Genomic DNA, 21,761 nt, shown 5'->3' on the forward strand with positions numbered 1-21,761 from the left:
AAGTCTGTCTATAAAAAATATTCAGAGAAATGAAATCATCTTGTAGGGTGTTGGGTGAAAAGTCTGTGGAGAAAGACCAGTCTGCACAATTCATACAAAATTGAAATGCTTCTTTGGAAGAGAAAAGTGGGATAGAGAGAGTTACCCATTTCAGTGAGATCTCAGAACAATATCAGAATATAAGGAAATCTGCAATTATCCTTGCATACCTGGGAACAATAGAAGAAAAAAGGTCTAAAGGACCATATTAATAAAACATTGCTAATCTTTTTTCCTATGTAGGAAAACTGATTCCAACAGATATACAACATGCTTAGAGATTATTTAGATCTAGCTTACATATCAAAGTATCATATTGAAAAATTCTTTGGTTTTATCTGACCTACTTTAAGAGTCACAACCTACATGATATATTAGCTTACCTAAAAACATCAAGCATTTTTTTCTTTTTTAAGCAAAGAATGATATAGAAGTAGTTACAAATTCAGAAAAGGGAACAGAGGCCCAAAATGATACATTAACTTATTTTATATTAATATTTTGAATTTTTAGAAACAATTTAAATTTATGTAATATTTTCATATACTTCCTTAGAAAATGAACTGTTAATATTAAAATAAGCATAGATTGAAAGTATAGATTCAAATCATACTTTTATTATACCTGGATAATACAAAAATTGTACCTGGAGAAATTAAAAAAAAAACTTTCAGTATCTTCAATTTTTAAAATGACACTGTCTTTGGAAAAGTAAATTAAATTCATTTTGGTTCAACAAACACTTATTTACCACTTACTAATGCAATGTATTTAGGGATCTGTACTTCTAAATTGTTAATGACACTAAAGAAGATAAAATAAGGAAGAGCCCTTTGACCTAACCAAGTACACAGACACACAAATCTATGCTGGAGGTGACATAATTATACAGACGCTGAGGAATCAATTTTCAAAATGTCATAAAAGAGAAGGATTTTAAAAGAAAGAAAAAAGATCACTGTTGACACTTTTAACAGGCATCAGCAACTACCAACTTATACCTCTAGTTTCTTACCTGCAAGAATCTTATAATAATGGTGTAAGTATGCATGCATTAAAGATATCCTTGATTAAAATAAGAAAAAGGAACAGGCAGATTTTTACAGATGATTTTTACATCTGCATGGTGACATATCTGAGTGAAAGGCTTAGAAAACCTAAGACTCTGATTCTTCTATTGTTTATTGACAAAAAAAAGAGCTCCCCCCCCAAAAAAAATCACATTTCTTTCAGTAGACAAAAATGAAGCCTTAGAATCTGTCTTCCAAAAAGGTCATATATATATTAAGGTCAAGAGACATTATATGTCAGATATAAATATAGAAATACTTTTATTTATTCATTATTCATAGATTATCAGCATCAATCCATGCATATACAACAGTAAGACTAATGTTTAGCTAACTTTGGAATGTATCAGTGTCATGGAGGGTTGCTTACAGTTACCAAATAAAAAGATTTTCTATCAATGGTAAAGTTATCTAGATCGTTCTTCTAGGAGATAATATTGTGCTGCTTGTATTGAGTTTTAGAACACTATAAAATCTCTTCAATAAAGTCAGTTTAAAAAGATCAGCCTAACCATCCACTTTAGGAAGATTGCAGCTAACAGTTGAATAGGCAACCCATTGAGTTAGTTAATCCACATGTAGATCTTGTATAGGCTCTGCACATGGAAAATGAAGTAGGCCCACAACTGAACAGCAGAAAGAGAATGGGTTTTATTGCATTTGGGAAATTCCACAGTACTTTCAGCAATTCCTGACATACTTTCTACTTAAAGATCTCATCTTTTAGAATCAGTATTCTCCACTGATGCCGTATGTTTATAAATCATATAATATCATGTTGCGTAAGAATTGAAAGGAGGCCTAATGGTGGCCTAAGGGAGGAAGCAAACATACACATTGATTCTAAACAGGCTGTGGTACATTACCAACAAACAATGACCTGCACAGAAGTGCTATAATGGATACTATCAAGGATATGTCAAACCTGAAAAGGAAGTGTCAGGTCATATACAAAGAATGGAGGAAAACAGATGTTCAGCTTGAGGGAGGCATTGGTACATATGACAAAGAAGAACCAGAAGAAGGCCTTGGGCACAGTGGTTAAATCTTTTTTCTGGAGAATTTATGTAAAGGCATGGACAAGAATCATATGGAGTGTGAAAGGACTGAAGGGTTGGGATCAGTTTAGTGAAGGGGTGGGGAACCTGAGGCCTGGAGGCCATATGTGGCCCTCTAGGTCCTCAAGTTCAGCCCTTTGACTGAATCCAAATTTCATAGAACAAATTGCCTTAATAAAAAGATTTGTCCTGTAAAACTTGGATTTAGTCAAAAGGCCACACCCAAGGAGCTACAAGGCCACATGTGGCCTTGAGGCCTCAGGTTACCCACGCCTGGTTTAGTGGAATAGCTAAATCAATGACATCATGTCTTTGCTGAGTTATCAAATTTTACTCAAGGAACTGGGCTAGGTGCTGGGCATAGAAGGGTGGGGAATTGTATATTCCTTGCCCTTTTTTTATTTGTACAGTGAGTTAATGACATTTCCTTGACAAAAATACAATCCCTAGAAATTTAGAACTAGAAGGAAATTTATTGTGAGATTCTACCCCTTCATTTTATAGATGAGGAAACTGAGACCAGAAGCATTGTATATCCTTGGTGAACAATGTCTATAAAATGAGAATGAAAAATAAATTAGATATGTTCTAGTTTGTAGATAAGAAATACAGCAAAATTTAGTTTAAAAGTGAGCATCCTGCTTTTTATAATAATAAATATTTTATATGGTATATTAAATAGTTTTTATTTCCTTTTTTGGGGAGTGTTTGGAGGAGAGGGAGTATTAGAGTTAAATTCCTTAAAATAAGGTCAGGATATTATTTGTCATCCCTGCAAACCACTGTCAATTCTATATGCCAGATTTAATGAACTGGAAGAACCCTTTTAAAATTATTTATTTTCTATCCTGTTCCACTGCTTTTGGGTAGGATAACATACAAGGCATACAAAGGAGGAAAGGGAATTTACAAACTTCTTGAGCAAGCGGCAGCATTCTCAGCTTAGATTCAGAAGACCTGGGTTTAAATGCAAATTATTCCAGTAATTAACTGTGTAAATTTGGGTGTTACATAAGCCCTTCAAGTTTCTGTTTCTTTATCTGTCAAATGGGAATGATAATTACTTTTCACACAAGATCAAAGGACATAATGTAAATTGTAAAACACTGTACAGATGCAAAGTATTCTCAGTATTAGGGTGCTATTAGGCTTCTAATCTTACAACTTTTAATATGTTTTATTGAAAATTATTAATGAAAACATTGAATTAAACAACCACGAACTCTTAGTTGTATTTTTTAAGCAACAATGTGCTATTTGTTTCCACATCTCCTAATTGCTTTGGATTAATTTTTTTTTAATTTGCTTTAGGACATTTAGAAAGAAGTAGTGGATGTACTGACATATTCCTAACTTTTGAGGTCTACGTCATGATTTCCTACAAAACATTCTTTGGTGCTTGTCAGTGATAATATTGGTTGAATGGACCATTGGCCTAACCCAATAGAACATTTCAGAGATGTTCTTGTAGTCAGGGAGCTCTTAAATTGTAAACAGATTTTTTTTTTCTAAAACAAATTCATTAGCTTGCCCAAGGATTGTAGAGCTGATCACCTATTCCTTATTTAAGATTCCCTCACATACTTAAATGATTGTGATAAAATCCCTCCTTCAGCTACTTTTTTTAAGGTTATCTAAACCCAATTCCTTTAGAATTTCCTTATGAGGTCTATTACCCAAACGTTTAATCATTGCATGTTGCCTTCAGATACTTTTAAAGTCTAAAGTCATGACTACTTCATTTGTGGGCCCCGAGGAGAACTTGAAATTTTAATGAAGTACTACTCGTTCAAGCTTAAGAAGATGATATATTTTCATCATTTAATTTTTGCTGTCCTTATCTAGATACACCATAATGTCATTAGGAAAAGCTGATTTTTTTTCCAGTATTCTGTCATTTGGAAATCTCTGTTAACCAGAACTCCCCTGCTTCTCCAGCACAATGCCAATTGACTTTCATAATGTTGACCTTGATGCACTGAAAGACCTTGAAATGCATTCTCAACCACAAAAGAAAGAGTAAATCAAACAGTGTCTACTCATGTCATGGTTAGAAGAAAAAAAAAAGCTCATTTCCTCTCCGACGGTCCTTGACAAGAAGCCTGCCCCCAAACAGTATCAAATGTTAGAAAAACAAACAAACAAACGAGAATTGACAGCCCTCGGAAAGCAAGGGCCACATCCGAGCTTCATGGGTAATAATACAATGTGTCATGAATTCACTTCTCACCATGAAATGAAATACAGAACAATTTAATAAGGATGACCTTAGCTGATAATAAGCCTTGTCAAAATCTTTGGGGCGTTTAGGGACTGAAATTGAGGGATTAATTTAGGGAAAATTTCCTGATCTAAGTACACTGTTGGAAAAACAAAACAAACAAACAAAAAAAAAACAAACAAAAACAAAACAAACAAAAACAAAACAAACAAAAAAAAAAAAAAACGAGAACATCCTATTTCTGTCCGCTTCGGGTGCTGAGCGGCCACACACCGAGACCACCCAATTCCACCGTCCCAAACAAGTGTCTCTGCTCCTGCTGATAGTCTCTTTTTTTCAATGCAAGCGCTGATAGCTTAGCTATCCTTGGTGCTATCTTCTTGCCAAAGCCGCGAAGCTTCTTGGAGCGGTCTCTCCCTCCATTTAGGCTAAGGAAGCCCTGAGTCTGGCCCTCCTCCCCCCGCGCCTGCATCCTAGCTCTGCTCCCCGGACTGCAGCTTCGCGATGCCCGCAGCGGGGTCCTGACCGCACCGGAGGACGCCCGGGCTGCTGGGCGCTCTCGCTACGGCGCAGGCTCCGCTGCTCGGAGCAGGCGCGTCAGCCGTAGCTGGGCTCGGGCCATCAGGGGGAGAACTGCCCCCTTGGCTAGGCTAGCAGCCCAGCGAGGACCCCGGGCTGCCGCCTCCTCAGTCGACGACGTGTGCACGGGCCCTCGCGCTTTCCGAGCTTTCCGCTTGGTGGACGGGTTTGGGCTGGGGGCGCCTTGGGGGTGAGTACCAGGGGTACCACCGCAAAGTGAAGGTTGGGGGGTGGGGGGGAAGGAGAAGAGCTTGTCTGGGCCGAGGACGCATGCGAACTGGCTAGGTTTTTGGAACCGGGCTAAATAAACCGAGGAAAGGCTGGGGCAAGGAAAGGGGGTAAAAACCTTTAGGGAAGCAAGGGCTGCGGCGTAGGGGTATAGGGGAGAAAGAAACAGTGGGGCATCAGAGCCTGGGGAGAGGAGACGCTGCAACTCTTATCACCTTCAGTGCCCTGCCTTACCCAGGGGTGCTGATGGAGAGGGGCTGGGCGCATTTGGGGATGGAAAAGGGAGAGGGGCTGGGAAATTGGGACGCAGGATGTCCCAGCAGCAATCTTTCTGCAAGTAAGCCCCAGCAGACATTGTTGCTGATTTTGGAAAGGTTGGGGGTTGGTAGCTGAAGGAAGAAAGACAGTTTACATTCCAACCTGCTGCTCTTAGGAAGGCCCTCCCCCACCCCCAAACCTAGGGAATCAAAATGAAGGAGGGACTTACTGGCATGGATGAGGGTGTCTTAGAAGGAACTAGTGCCACCTCTAGAATGGTGGAAGGGAGTCATTGATGCTGTAGGTGGCAACTGAGACCTTCCTCCAGTTGTCATGATAAGCCACGTCTACTGTAAAAGCAGCAAAGACAAGGGCCTACTGGATTTCCCCTTGGGGAGTAGGCTAGGAAACGGCCAAGTACAAAGAAGACTATTTAAAACGTTTCTGAGAGACCATGAATATCTCTTAAGGCAGAGAGGGAAGAATGCAATGGCATTAAAGAAATTGGAATGCTTCTTTTCACCCTTTGGTAGACAGTGAGGAAGCTGTTTATGGTACTGAAAGTAAAAGATGCAGAGGCAGAAAGCTATCTTGATCTTTAGGGGAAAGGAGGATGTGACTCTGGTATGTGACCCAGAATGGTTGTTGTTTCACTGTCTCCTTTAATGTTTCCTGTGACTATATGAACAATCTTTTTATGATTTATTTTAGTACTCTATGGCAAAGCCTTCTCCAGCTAATATCTGCCTTGGGAAAAGAAAACAACCCTTTTCTGCATTTAACACTTTAATAATCCAATGTGCCTGGCACGTAGTAGGTGCTTAATAAAATTTTTATTGATTGGTATTGAGTTTAGCCTTGTAGGAATAGGTTTGAGTGGAAGTATAGTTTCAAACTATCCCAATAGTTTTTTTCTTTTAACTTTACTGATATTTGTTAAAATTTTAAAATTGAAATTAATAAAATTTCATACATATTTGGTGACTGCTTTTTCATTATGAGTCCTTGTGAATTCCATCCATTGTATTTTTTTCAGTATGACACACTCATGAGAAGAGTTTAAATAGGCTGAAGATGAACATGTAGTAATTAAACTCAGATTTTTAACTGAAGAAGTTTGAGCTCTAAAAATCTGAGAAGATAAAATACAGGCCCTTTTGGTACAAATAATGTACACTGGAATAGAAATTCAGGTATTTTCCATTAACTTCACTAATGTAAAAATTTGTTTTTTCTCTCTTATAGATCATTCTGGACTTTATTCAAGATGAAGTTCTTTTGGGGGATTCTCTTTCTTATTTTATTCTCCTTCTGGGTTGAAGAAGCCTATTCTAAAGAGAAGTCTTCCAAGAAGGGGAAAGGGAAAAAGAAGCAGTATCTGTGCCCATCGTATGTTCTTTATATTTTTATATGCAGAAACAAGCTGTGATTTACTTTTTTTTAAATCTCTAAAGGGAAGATATTGTAAACATGAAAGCTAATGCTTCCCATTAGGAGTTAAACATGTTTCTCTTATATTTAGAACAAGGTAAGGTGAAGAGATAGTTAAATGGGATGGTTAGCTTCCATTCTTTAAAAAAATCAATAAATGAAATGCCATGAGCTTGTAAAATTTTGAAGTTTCTCATAAGACAGTAAAAAAGTCATCATAGCCTCCTTACTCTGATTGGAAGCTTTTCATGGGTTGCTGAAGCACCATACTTCTTTAGAATATGCCAGAAAATAAGTCTGCTAAAGTTGACCTGGATATCTTTGTGGGATGTGTGTGTGTAATGTCTATCTATCTATCTATCTGTCTGTCTATCAATCTTTCTACACATATGTGCATGTATGTACATATGTGTATATACATATACACATATAAATACACACACATGTGTGTGTATGTGTGTGTGTATAATGAATGAACATCTACCTAAGCAATGAAATATCTATGGCTACCTTATTCGCCATTTTCATGAATGTGATATTATACACATACACACACATATATTAAGGAAACATATGCTGAAAAAAACAGTCAATGAGGCCATTTCCACAACAGTGTTTTTTTTTTTAAATCAGTGACAATGTGTAAATTTAAAATGCCAAATGACTGAGACACTGGTTTGTGTTTCAGTGTTGACTATTTTTTTTAAAATCTAGTACAATTCCTGTAACTAGTGAATAACATTGGATAATGACCTTCTGAAAGAGCTTTGCTTAAAAAATTGATCGGCATGTAAGTGAAATAAAGATTTTGTAGCATAAACATAGGTGTCCTATAGGTAGCTCTATATCCTATATAGTAAAATTGTAATGAGAATTCAATTTGCATTGAAGATCAAAGTATTACCAATTATGAATTTAAAATATTCCATACTTCTATCATCAGCATTATGTTACTCCTGTGTCATCACTTCTTGAAAATATAGATCATTATTAGGTTGAAGGTCTATATGAGATATTGGAATCCTTTCTTGCAAAGTGTTCTATGTGAGAAAGGCTACTTTCTGAAGACAAAAAACATTAGCACTAGTTCTAGAATATGCATATATGTGTTTATACACATATATTATGCATATATACATGATATTGTTTATACATATGTGTATGTATGTGTATATGTAGATAGAGAGAGTTATATAGTAAATGTCTAAAAATGCTGGAATGATTTCACTTATCTTGTGGAGGAAAAGCTTATTTCTATGGACACTTTCCAATTTTTTAATAAACACATCTACATATATACACATATCTGTATATAGGTGTATATGCACCTATATATACACATGTGTGTGTATACACATACTTCATATGTCATTGTCAGACTCCTGAAGTCAAGAGTGCTTATTTGTTAGTCATTGAATTCACATATTTTTCAGTGATACACCATATGTTCAGAGAATGCTCTGCATCTGCCAATCATATTGCCTTCCACTATAGTTCAGTTCAATAAGTCAACAAGAACTTATTTGTATTCCTACAATGTAATGTAAGTGTTTGTGTTGCAAAGACAAAATCTAACAAAAATATTCTCCAACTTCAAGAAGTACTCATTCTAAAAGAGTATATAATGTGTACACAGATGAATAAATACAAGGTAATTTGAGGAGGAGTTGAGCATTAATGAGGAGGAGATTCAGGAGTGTCATAGGAGGCGACACCTAGGTTGAGCCTCAATGAAAATGGGAATGAATGAAAAAGGGGAGTTAAATGTTCACAGAATGTCTTCTACTCTCTATAGAACAGAAAGGAACAAAGATTATAAGACATTGATAAACTACATACTCTTCACGTCCCATTTTGATACTTTGTCTGTAAAGGGTACTAGACAATTTCATCTTTATTGAGCATTTTGGGAACCTTTCTTACTTTGGGTATTTTAATCATCAGACCCAGTTGTATCATTAAGGGAGAAAATTGATTATATACTCTTATTGTGTGTGCTTACATTGTTTTATTCCTCCAAAGCAGCTATCCTTTAAAAGGACTTCTTTGAATTATTTAAGCAAATATTTAAAATGTATAAAATTATGATTTCAAGGTACCATAGTCAACATATGTTAATGTTTTTTTTTTCATTTGATGGTAACTTTGTTTGTAAATGGTTGACTTTCAGTATATTGTCCTAGTGAATTTTTTCAAAAATCTTTACAAATCTCTGATGGCCCTGGAAAGGCTTACAACTACCATATTTGTGTTTTGGAGGATTGTTTTTTGTATGTATATATTTGTTTTCCAAGTAAATAGTTACATAATTGCTTAGGAATTGTGCCATATTCCAACATTCTGTCTCATTTCAGAACACAACTATCAAATTACTTTATAGCCTATCCAAAGGTAATTATATATGTTAAGGAAATATAGCATCTGTTGGGCATGAATTTACAATTAAATCAAGTAAACATAGGATGGAATAACCCTGTTTTGGTAAATATGAAACTCCTCAACTTGAAATTTTGACAAATTACTTGACAAACTCTGTCTTTAGTATTTTGATTATGTTTATGATAATGGATATTTGAGGCTGTGACTTATCCCTATGCTTTGAAATGTTTTTGCGGGACTCTTATGTAATTCTTAAGTAGGCTTGTATTCATAATAAAAAGTGCCACAGAGTTGCTGATATTTGCAGAATAAAATTTCATTTGCAGAAATATTAATTTTTAAAAGTTAATGACTACATACAGATATAGCTATAGAATTATAAACCTGTGTGAATCTTTTCTATAATTTGTATAACCAGATTGATATTTCATAGGCTGGAGTCATTTGTTTTTGCATCGAACATAGTGTTAATGAAGTCTTTGATTTCATTTTCATTGAACACTATTCTGAACTTAAGGGGATTCTTACTTTCTTAGGCTGTGATTAAAGAAAATGTGTTTAGTTGCTCCAGATCACAAAATAAGGTTCCTTGATGTCATACATGCCATATTATTATGCTAAGTCCTCTGGATGGAAAAAGAAAATATATCTTTACTTTTGCTAACCTCTAACTAAAATGCATTTCCTTCAATTATGAATGGAGGTGACAAACATGTAAGTATTACCAGATTGACAAAGGGATTCGTCACAAACATATACACACATACATACCCACAAAGATGAAGAACTCTTATTAATGGATGGATGGATTATGTGCCTAATTTGTATTTTCCTTTAGGAAATAATATAATCACGTTGTCTTAGTTTTTTGATAGGATTAAATTTAGATTTTTTTTTAGTGGGGAGGGAAATATCTGAATCTGTGATTTTATTGGTAGAGGTAATTTCCAGTGAGGAAACTCCCCCTACCAATGCAGATCAGCAACTATTCTCCAGCCGAGCTTCTCAGAGAATTGCCTGGGCCATGGAGAAGTTAAGTGGCTTGGCAGGCTCATATAGCAGCCATGAATTTGAACCCAGCAGAATTTGAACCCAGGTCTTCCTGACTCCAGGGCTCACTTTTTATCCACCATACCATGCTGCCTATCGTCCTGTGAAATAGTGTAACAAATAGATGATTAAATATTGAATGAAATGTAAAGACTTTACAATAGTATTCTGTAAATTTGATAGTGAGCTTTTTTGGACTTTTGGGTGAAGTGCTAAGACCAGTGATTTGTTACATTAGTAAAAAAAAAACTGCAAATGAAATTTTAAAATTTTACTTTGATTAACTTTTTGCAAAGGCAGTAAACTGGAAAAAAAACTATAAAAAAGCCCTCCACAAAAATTACCTGGATTACCTAAATTCAAGCCTATAATATTAGTGTTGGTCTTGATGTAATCATATATGCTTACCAAATCCTTGCTTTTTAAAGATATGTTCATAATCATCTTGATGTGAAAGAAGAAAACATTTTTCAACGTTTTAGTTTTTATCTTGTATCCCATTTGGCTCACAATGACCTTGAAAATTTGGCAAAGCAGGTAATAGTTTTCCCATTTTGCAGATGGTGATCTTGAATCTCAGAGATGTTAAGTGGTTTGCCTAAAAGTCACATTATTAGTAAATGTTAGAGCTGAATCTTGAACCAGATGCCACTCTTCTGACTTGCTTCAATGTCCTTTCTATCACATTGCCTCTTCTATGTGAGCCCATCCTATGAAACAAGAATTCTTTCACTTTAGGCAAGACCCATTGGCACCTTAGTCTTCATCTTTTTCAACAAGGACTCTAAATAAAAGTATTGGTTTACTTATGATGTGTGGGGATTTTTTGACTTTGTGCCTTTGAAATTACTTGCTTTAATTAAGCACAAAATATAAAATTGAAGGATAGCAAATGTTATGACTTTGGTTTTGGAATTCAGACAAATTGAAGAACTCAGGATTAAAAATATAGGCCATCCATCTAATATTCTTGCTTTTTATTTTTTGAATAGTTGTCTTTTTTGTAAGTTTTACTTAGAAAGGCAGGAGGACCAAATGTATCTGGGGACTATTCATTCAACCTCCTGTATAATATGCTACAAGTCCAGAGACTCTTTTCCAGAATACTGTCTGCAGTGTTCAGATGTAATCACAATGAACCAGTTATGGACCTATAAAATATATCCTTGTTTCAGTGAAAGTCAACATAACACTTCAAATTTCATTCTAGACATGTGACTATGGAATATTACTTCCTGCTCGGCAAACCCTCTTTTATCCAGTTGTGGCATAGCTCTAGCTTTAGTATTGTATTTGCTTAAAATTTTAATTATATTTTCTAAGTATGGGGAAAAAAGATATGACTCTCATGTACTTTTTAAGATCTCACTAAATTACAACTGATGAAGAACTTTTCAAATTAATTTTCAAATCTATAATTATCAGGTTTCTCATTTTAATTTTTGAAGATGTTTCATATAACCTGTCTCAGTAGTTTGAAAATCAGGAGAAAATAGTATTAATATCTTCCATCACTGTAGTACTTTGAGGTTTACAAAGTGATTTCTTTGACCTATGAGGCAGATAGTTCAAGTATTATGTTTTTTTTTTAAATTTTACCCATTAGCAAACAGACAGAGAGACAGGCAATCTATCTCTGTTCATATCACTTCTCTATTCAAAAACTTTCAGCAATATTTTCCTTCCTCCATTCCCCCCACCATCCCAACCAGTGCCTACTATCAGTATCATTAAGACCCTCTCTAGCTGCATTCCTATATATCTTTCTATCTTTTTATCACACTGTTTTTTATGTAACCCAATGGGTCAACTGAAATGGACTACTCACTGTTTCCTAGATACCTCTCAGGCTTTGTAATATCCCTACACTTGGAATGATTTTTTTTCTTTCCATTTCTATCATTGAAACTCTATGCACTTGTCTAACTTATTTCAAATTCCAGCTGCCAACCCCATCTTTCTGTCCCTCTTCTTTCCTCTGTCCCTGAGACTGAAGTTCTTTGGTGATTGTGGCTTTAGATTTACATACTGCTTTGTACCCGTTATGAATAATTAATATCATATCTAGTGTTTAAGCTATTTAAGTTTGTATTTTGTTTCTCTTTCCTATTAGTGTACAAACTCCTCAAAGGCAGATAGAATTTGCAAAAAGTTAAGGTAAAACAAAAATCAAAAGAGCATAATTTTTTTTTTTAAATCTACTGTTAAGTCTCTTGGTTTAACCTGAAAAAAGTAAGTTATCTTTTATTTTCCTGGTTAACTCTGATTAATTCCATGAGTAATAAGCTAAGCAACATTTTCCCCCAGTCAAATAATTCAAGTATTATTATTTATAATGTGAAATACTGTATATTGCTCATTTTAAAATCCTAATTGATTTTACATAGCTTTGTAAAATGTATGCCCCTTCATTTATGCTATATTCTCATGTAGAATTAGGTGTCCCCTACCCAGTTGTAATGCAGAAGAATATTTTTGAAGAAAATTACCTGAAAAATAGTTGGTATTTTACTCTGATAAAATGGTATTCTATTTCTCTGAGAAGTATCATGACACAGTTAAAAGAGATCTGAACTTGGGTTTCAGTCCCAGTTCAGTTACATCTGAGCTTTTATGATTATGCACAAGTCATTTATTGACTCAGAGCCTGTTTCCTTGCCTATAAAATGATGATTTTCTCTACTTTATGGGATAATTCTGAGGAATAACACTTTAAAACGTAAAATATAACATAAATAGTTTTTATTATTCTTAGGGAAAACTATTCGAGGGCTAGACCTACAAAGGATCTTAAAGACCATCTCATCCAACCATCTCATTTTACAGATGGAGAAGCTAAAATTTCTAGAGATAAAATGACTTGCCCAGGGTTACACAGAAATGATATTCAAACTCTCGTCCTCTGATTCCAATTCCCATGCTCTGTCCTTTGTGCTAATCTATAAAAAACTTATGCTAACTTAATGAAACACATTTTCTATCATTAGGTTAAAGTCTGGAAGATATGATACATTTGTTTTCTGCAGAGGGAGCTCAGGAGTGCCATTAGTATACAGAGTACTGGGCCTGAAGTCAGGAAAATCTGAGTTCAAATTCACCTGAGATACGTAATAGCTGTGTGACCCTGAGCGAGTCACTTAACATTTGTTTGCATCTGTTTCCTCATTTGTAACCTGAGAATAATATCACCTACCTCTTAGGGTTCTTATGAGGATCGAATGAGATAATATTAAAAAAAATAGTACAATGCATTACTAAAAATTGAGGGGGAACATTAGGCACTATATAAATAGTATGCACATTCTAGGCACTATATAAATGCTTATTCCCTTCCTTCCTTTACACTTCCTCCAATTTCTGGAGAGATTGCTAGCTCATGACCTAAGGTTCTAGTCCAGCTAATAATTAAATTGTTCCATGTCAGATGTTGAAACTTTAGCTTGTGAGTATTCCATCTCCCATTTTTGTCTATTTTCTGTGCATGACATAAGATAACACTGTGTCCTTAAATGGATCTAGAGAAGTATTGCTTCTGTACTAACATACTGTAATGTTGGCATATTTTAACTTTGTTTTTTCCTGGCTGTATTATGGTCAAAATGTTTATGGGAAGGGGAGGGAGGGAATGAAGATGATGGGGAGACTGGGGGAGTTTTTCTTTTCTTTGTTTTGTTTTTAACCACTGTTATAGAGATAGGCTCCATTCTTATTTTGGCTTTACCATAGATGCAACAGGTATAATGGAAAGGGCACATACTTTTTTTTATTTGTACCAATTGTTCTACTTACTCAGTGGAGTTAATGCTATTTCCTTTTTTGCAAGAATGTATTGAACATCAGTATTGAAAGATGTTTTATCTTCTCTTCTCAATGAATTATAGTATACCCTTTTTAATAGGTAGATTATCACAATATTTTGACTGCTAGTGCCTCTTAATATCTGTCATAAAGTACCACAGGAATACTAAGGGTACCTGAAAAGCACATAACATTCCTAAAATTTATTATGGCTAATGTCCTTCTGTGCCAGATTTCTAAGAGATTTTCTATAAGTAGCAGCATGGATTGACTTGAATTTAGTTTCCTCTTCTTGCTGTCTGCCTGACATACTCAAGTACAGTGTAGACTAATCAAAATATCAATAGCTTATGCTGTGAGGATGATAATTCATACTTCAAGTATTTGTCATTTTGTTGGTATGTTTTTTTTTTTTTACTGACACAAATTACAACTCTATTTCTCAACAGACAGTTTTGGGAGTTCCTATGGTTGAAAAATTCATCACCCTACAGCAGGAGTTCTTAATCATTTTTGTTCATGTTATGGGCCCTTTTGACAGTCTGGCAAAACCTTTCGGCTCTTCTGAGAATAATGTTTTTAAATGTATAAAATAAAATACAAAGGATTACCGATTATATTGAAATATAAGGAAACCAGTTATATTGAATAATAGTAATCCAAATGTATATTTTAACAAGTTCACAGACTCCAAATTAAGGACCCCTGCCTTAAAGCCAGTCTGGTTGACTGGTCCAAATCTAGCTAGGTCCAAGCCAATTTGCCATAGATGGCATGTATCATCTGTCTTTGGGTTCATATTCAGAACTTTTCCAGACTGGTCAGAATTATTAGAGTTTCCATTGTACTGGTTTGGCTTTCAGGAAGCCTGGATCATCTTTACAACACAAAGAAGCAAAAGGCATTTTTAATTAAAAGATAACTACTTTTATTGTTTTAACCGTATTAAGTTTCATGAATTCTCTTTAATATTTACCTTTTTATAATTCTTTTAAGTCTTTAATTTGAAAATTAAATTTTCTATTATGCTTTGGTCTTTTCATCCTGAATGCTTGAAGTCTTCTATTTCATTAAATATCTATTTTTTCCCTTTAAGGATTATATTGTGTTCTGCTGAGTAGGTTGTTCTTGGTTGTAATCCTCGTTCCTTTGCTTTCCAACCACTCTGCTATTTTAGTGTGGTACCTGCTAAATTTTGTGTGGCTCCCCAATGTTTGAATAGTTTCCTTCTGACTGCTTGAAGTATTTTCTCTTTGACCTGGGAACTCTGGAATTTGGCTATGTTCCTAGAAGTTTTCATTTTAGGATCTCTTTCATATGATGATTAGTTGATTCTTTCAATGTCTATTTTGCCCTTTGGTTTGAAGATAGCAGGGCAGCTTTCCTTGATAACTTCTTGAAATATGATGTCTAGGCTCTTTCTTTGATAATGGCTTTCAGGTAGTCCAATAATTCTGCTCAATCTATTTTCCAGGTCAGTTGCGCTAGGTATTTCACATTGTCTTCTACTTTTTTTTTTATTCTTTGATTTTATTACTTCATGATGTCTCATGGAGTCATTAGCTTTTATTTACTCAGTCCTAAGTTTGAAGCAATTATTGTTACTATTATTATCATTAGTGAGCTTTTGTACTTCTTTTTCCAGTTAGCCAATTCTATTTTTAAGGTGCTATTTTCTTTATTTTTTTGGTTCCTCTTTTACCAAGTCACTAATTGTTTTTTCATAATTTTCTTCCTTTGCTCTTACTTCTTTATCTAATTTTTCCTCTACTACTCTTATTTGATTTTGAAAACAATTTTTAGCTCTTCCAAGAATTCTTGTATTTGCGAGTCAAATTTTCTATTCAGCTCTGATATTTTCATCAAGAATATTGAAATTCTTCTATTTCACTGAATGTCCATTTTTTCCCTTGAAGGATTATACTCAATTTTTCTGGGTAGGGGATTCTTGGCTGTAATCCTATCTCCTTTGACCTCTGGAATATCATATTCCAAGCCCTCCAGTCCCTTAATGTAGAAGTTGCTAAATCTTGTGTTATCCTGATTGTTGATATCAACAATACTTGAATTGTTTCTTTCTGGCTGCTTGCAATATTTTCTCCTTGACCTGGGAACTCTGGAATTTGGCTATGTTCCTAGGAGTTTTCCTTTGGGGATCTCATTCAGGAGGTAATCAGTGGATTCTTTCAATGTCTATCTTACCCTCTGGTTCTAGAATATAAGGACAGTTTTCCTTGATAATTTCTTGAAAGATCATGTCTAGGCTCTTTTTTTGATCATGGCTTTCAGGTAGTCTGATAATTTTTAAATTATCTCTCCTGGATCTATTTTCCAGGTCAGTTGTTTTTCCAATGAGATATTTCACATTGTCTTCTTTCATTCTTTCATTCTTTTGGTTTTGTTTTACAATGTCTTGATTTCTCATAAAGTCACTAGCTTCCATTTGCTCCATTCTAATTTTTTTTATTTTATTATTTTTTGGGGGGGGCTAGACAATGGGGTTAAGTGACTTGCCCAGGGTCACACAGCTAGTAAGAGTTTTGTGTCTGAGGCCAGATTTGAACTCAGGTCCTCCTGAATCCAGAGCCGATGTTCTATCCATTGTGCTACCTAGCTGCCCCCTGCTCCATTCTAATTTTTAAGGAAGTATTTTCTTCAGTGAGTTTTTGGACTTCCATTTCTATTTGACTAATTCTGTTTTTTTAGGCATTCTCCTCATTGGCTTTTTGAACCTCTTTTGCCATTTGGGTTAATCTATTTTTTAAGGTGTTATTTTCTTCAGCATTTTTTTTTTTTGGTCTCCTATAGCAAGTTGTTGATTTGTTTTTCATGATTTTCTTGCATCACTGTCATTTCTCTTCCCAGTTTTTCCTCTACTTCTCTTACTTGCTTGTCAAAATCCTTTCTGAGTTCTTCCATGGCCTGGGACTGATTCATATTTTCTTGGAGGCTTTGGATGTAGGAGCTTTGACTTCATTGTCTTCTTCTGGTTGTGTGTTTTGATCTTATTTGTTACCAAAGTAAAATTCTATGGTCTGACATCTTTTGCACTGTTTGCTTATGATCTCAGCCAATTATTTGACTTTTAAATTCTTTGTTAAAGTAGGGGTCTGCTTCCAGTGTGGAGAATGTACTGCCCTAAGCTTTGGGAGTTTCTTGCAGCTGTTTTCAGAGATACTTCTAAGGACCTGTAAATTTTCAGTTTTTCCAAGGTGGTATGATCAAGGGTGAGGTGTTTACTTCTTTCCTGGCCTGGGCTCTGGTCTATGATTGACCACAAACATGTTTTTCTGCCTTAGAACTGTGAGGGGGAATTCCCTCTCTACTGCCACCACAGGCTCCACCATGCCAGCACTCCTCCTTGTCCTAGGACCACACCCAGAACTGCAACCCAGATCCAAGCATGGGCAAAGCAAAAGAATCCTGCCTCAGTACCAGCAAAGAGATCTCTGAAATCCTCCTCTGGTCAGCCACTTGATCCCCCCTCTGTCTGTGGGCTGAGAGCTCTAGAAGCAGCCACTGCCCTGGGACTGTACCAGGATTGGAGTTGGACCAAGTTCCTCTCTCATTATGGTCTATAGACCTTTCCTACTGACCTTCTAAGTTGTCTTTGGTGTTTGTGGGTTGAGAAGTCTAGAAACTGCCACAACTGCCCATGATTCAGTCCCTGAGGCCTGCTTCAGGATTGCTGAGGCCTGGTCTTCACTGATGTGGCCCACACTGAATTGCATTCCTCTCCCAGCCCAGCACGAGAGACCTTTTCTGCTGACCTTCCAGGTTGTCTTGTGTTGGGAATTTGTTTCACTCTGTCTTTTTGTGGGTTCTGCTCCTCTAGAAGTTGTTTAGAGCCATTTTTTACAGGTATCTGGAGGGGTCTAGGGGAGAGCTTAAGCAAGTCACTGCTTTTACTCCACCATCTTGGCTCTGTCCTCTCTCTTCCAAGAATTCTTTTGGGGCTTCTGTCCAATTCGCGTTTTTATTTGAGGCTTTGCTAGTAGCAGTTTTGACATAATTATTTTCTGAAATTGTGTCTTGATCTTCCCTGTCACCTTTATAGATTTTAGAGTTAGGTTACTTTTTGTTGTTGTTGTTTTCTCATTTTCTAGTCTATTTCTTGACTTTGAACTTTATGTTAAAATTGGGCTCTGTTACTGGGGTTGGGGGAGGGTGGACTGTCCCAAGCTTCAGAATTTTTTTACACTCCTGTTTTCAGCACTAGTTCTGGGGTTTTGAAAGTTTTGGGTACTTCTAAGGTTGTGTGATCTGAGGAGAGGTGTGGTCACTGCTCTTTTGGTCTACACTCTGGTCCATACCTAGGAAAGGCCCCTGCTCCCTTGGCACTGTAAGCATTGTTGCTCCTCAGGTATCTTGCTCCCTCATGACCAAAAATGCTTCTCTCTGCCTTTAACTCTGACCAGGAAGTGGGTATAGAGAATGGAGTTGTTAAGCAGCATCTGGTCCTGTTCCCAGTGTTGGCACAATGGGCCTTTATAAACTTTTTCTGACTATTTGCCTGATCCTCTTACCATCTCTGGCTGGAGACCTCCCAAAGCTACTGCTGATTGTATGGCCACCACCAAGTCCCACCACTGGCGTTTCCTCCATGGTCCATTCCTCACCCTTGTGTCAAGGGTTCTCCTTCAGACTTCCTATGTTGTCTTGGGCTAAAGCATGTTTCACTCCAACCTTTTGTTCACTCTGCTGCTCCAGAATTTGATTTGAGGCATTGTTTTTAAGTTGTTTGGAGGGGAATGTTTATAGAGCTTGGTGGTCATGATTCTTCTGCTCTGCCATCTTGGCTCCACCTGTACTTTGGTTGTTTTATGTTAAATGTGGATTCTAATTAATAAAAAAAAAACTGTACAGAGTTTCTACTTTTATTTTTTTTTATTTTTATTTATTTATTTATTTTTGGCAATTGAGGTTAAGTGACTTGCCCATGGTCGTAGCTAGTAAGTTTCTTGGTCTGAGGCTGGATTTGAACACAGACACTCCTGACTTCAGGGCTGGTGCTCTATCCACTGTGCCACCTAGCTGCCCCAATTTCTACTTTTAAATTAAATTAATTACCTGATGTCCTGGTGACAATATGTAGTTCTCGTCTTATGTAGCTTCCATTTTCTAGGTGGTGAAACATTTATTTCTTGCTATTTAATATCTATAGTTTCAATTCAACTCAACAAGTATTTATTAAGCATGTACAATGTGTAAGGCACCCTGCTAGATGCTGGAAAAACTAAATTGAAAAATGATGTAGTCTCTACCCTTAGTGAATTTATAATCTAATAGTTATATATCATATATTAAACAAAGTTCAGGGGACCCTTTAGTATTCCTTAGCTCATATATACAAAACACAGTGGGAGAGGTTAGAATAAGTGTAAAAGGCTCTAAGAAAACTTAAGGAGGTGTGTATATGTGTGATATGTGTGTGTGTCTGTGTATGTGCATGATATTCAGGGATGAGGGAAGGATTAAAGAAAAATATGGTTCCTGAACTGAGGCTTAAATGAAGATGACTTTTTAATGTCAAATTTTACAAATGAAACAAATTGATTTTAGAGCTCAAAAGGAGTCTGTACCATGGAATCAAACTCCCTCATTTTACAGATAAGCAAACTGAGGTCCATAGTGGTCCATAGACTTCTCTAAGATCACACAGGTAGCAAATGGCAAGCCTAGGATTTGAACCAAGCTATTCTGACTTCAAATCTCACATGTTTTCTGTGGCATGGTATGTCACTGGTACCCTGGAGGCAGTGATTTCTATAATGTAGTAGGGTGGAAAGTAGAACTTACAAAAGACCATGAAATTTTTTTTTAATTTAACTACCTAAAATAGGTGCAACTTCTATTTCATGTAGTATTGATCTTCTGCAGAATTATTTTTGTAAATAAATTACTTCATAAAATAAAGTATTTCAAATTCATGTCTATCAAAATCTCTAAATGAATGGCATAAATATGGAATACTATCTCAGGAGTCCTATTTAGGACTCAGTAATTGAATATCTTGGATAAATTGAACCAGTTGACCTTTGCTGTTAGTCTTGAAGGAAAGATGAATACACTGTACTTCATATACATTCTTGAAAACAGACCATTCACATGCCTGAGGATTCTACATCACACTGAGCAAATGTTAATCTCAACAGTAGAGACCTTGTGGGATTCTTTGTATTGAAATATACCTGTCAGTGGAACAAGTGGCATACCAGGCATGTTAATCCAGCTATCTTGCTACACTCTGTAACAGCCTCTTCTGTTGTTATATAAATCTCTTTGCCAGTTGCCTTGAACATCTGTTCATAATTTACTCTTAATTGAAATGGTATAGAGAGTTTGAGTTTTTCAGTCTGCTAATTGATTACCATGTATTTTTGTGAGACCACACAGTTTACCAGTGCCTTCAACAATCAAAAAGATATTACCTTAAAATAGGCAACTCTCCCTTTGGGTATTATTAAACTGTTGCTACAAAAGCCCATCTCTATTTTTTAATCTAAAAAAAAGTTTATTTATTTTTAACATTCACTTTTAAAAAATGATCAGTTCCAAATTCTCTCCTTCCCTCTAGACTCTTCTCTACCCACTGAGAAGGCAAGCAGTAGGATGTCAATTTTACATGTGAAAGCCTATTTCCATATTGGCCAAAAAGCTCTTCTCTTAAATACCAACATTCTCTCAGTAATGTTAAATAGATCCAGATCATGAAACATTATGCTCTAGCATTTTACCAACAATGTCTTATTTATAAGAGGAAGCATAAAATGCATTACTGGTATATGTTATCTACATTTATATCTATATATCTATATACATGTGCATGCACACATATATACATATATGCATACATACACACACACACATACATACATGCATGCATACATATGTATGGACTAGTATAGGAATGAGAGACCATAGATGAACAGTTCAAATGCTATATTAATACCCCTGAGATATTTTAAAAAAAATCAGGAGATACCCTTGCCCTTTAGGTAGTTGATTCAATATTTCTTAGACTATTTGGAGAAAGAGTTGGATGAGATGGAAAGAATAGAAAGATTATTCAATAGTGGGATATACCTATACTAATGAAATCCTAGATCCACCAAAGGGTATGTTAGATTTAGCACATCTCAAATCATGACCACTTAAACAATGGAATATTTAATTGATTTGGTTTATTAAATTTCTACTCTTTCTAATAACTTATAACATTATCTGGGTTTCTTCAACACAGTATGCTATCACATAAAACATATATTATTCCTAAAGAACCGTTATTGCTTAGAAATGACATTGTATATCATACACTCCCTTTAATAGATGTCATATAAGCTTTTACAAATTTGCTTAAAGATATTCATGCTGGGTTTGATTTTCTAATATAGTTTCTAAATCCAAAATCAATTTCAGCTCTTCTCATAAGCAAAAAGTATTTACTTTATTTATAAGATTATAGGATTATAGAATTAGAGCTGTAAGGGAATAATGATAATAATATTAACAATAATAATAGTAATAATAGTTACATACTGCTTTAAAGTTATTTTTTCTGATTAGAATTCCATAATAACTCTACAAGGTAGGTGCTATTATTATCTCCCTTTTATAGATGAGGAAACTAAGACTCAGAAAAGTTAAATG

General features: G+C 35.5%; 1 protein-coding gene across 2 annotated transcripts in view; it reads left to right on the top strand.

Annotated features, from left to right (window-relative positions):
- Positions 1 to 5,109: 5,109 nt before the first annotated feature.
- Positions 5,110 to 21,761, top strand: part of GLRB (glycine receptor beta) — a 112,914-nt gene continuing 96,262 nt past the window's right edge. For both annotated transcript variants that reach the window (XM_027866906.1, XM_027866905.1), the window contains exons 1-2: positions 5,110 to 5,157; positions 6,699 to 6,842. In XM_027866906.1, the coding sequence (XP_027722707.1) occupies positions 6,721 to 6,842 (122 nt within the window). In that variant the 5' untranslated portion in view covers positions 5,110 to 5,157; positions 6,699 to 6,720. The remainder of the gene's footprint in view (positions 5,158 to 6,698; positions 6,843 to 21,761) is intronic.

Source organism: Vombatus ursinus, unplaced genomic scaffold (assembly GCF_900497805.2).
Source record: "Vombatus ursinus unplaced genomic scaffold, bare-nosed wombat genome assembly UNPS02014784.1, whole genome shotgun sequence".
In the NCBI taxonomy this organism is placed as follows: domain Eukaryota; kingdom Metazoa; phylum Chordata; class Mammalia; order Diprotodontia; family Vombatidae; genus Vombatus; species Vombatus ursinus.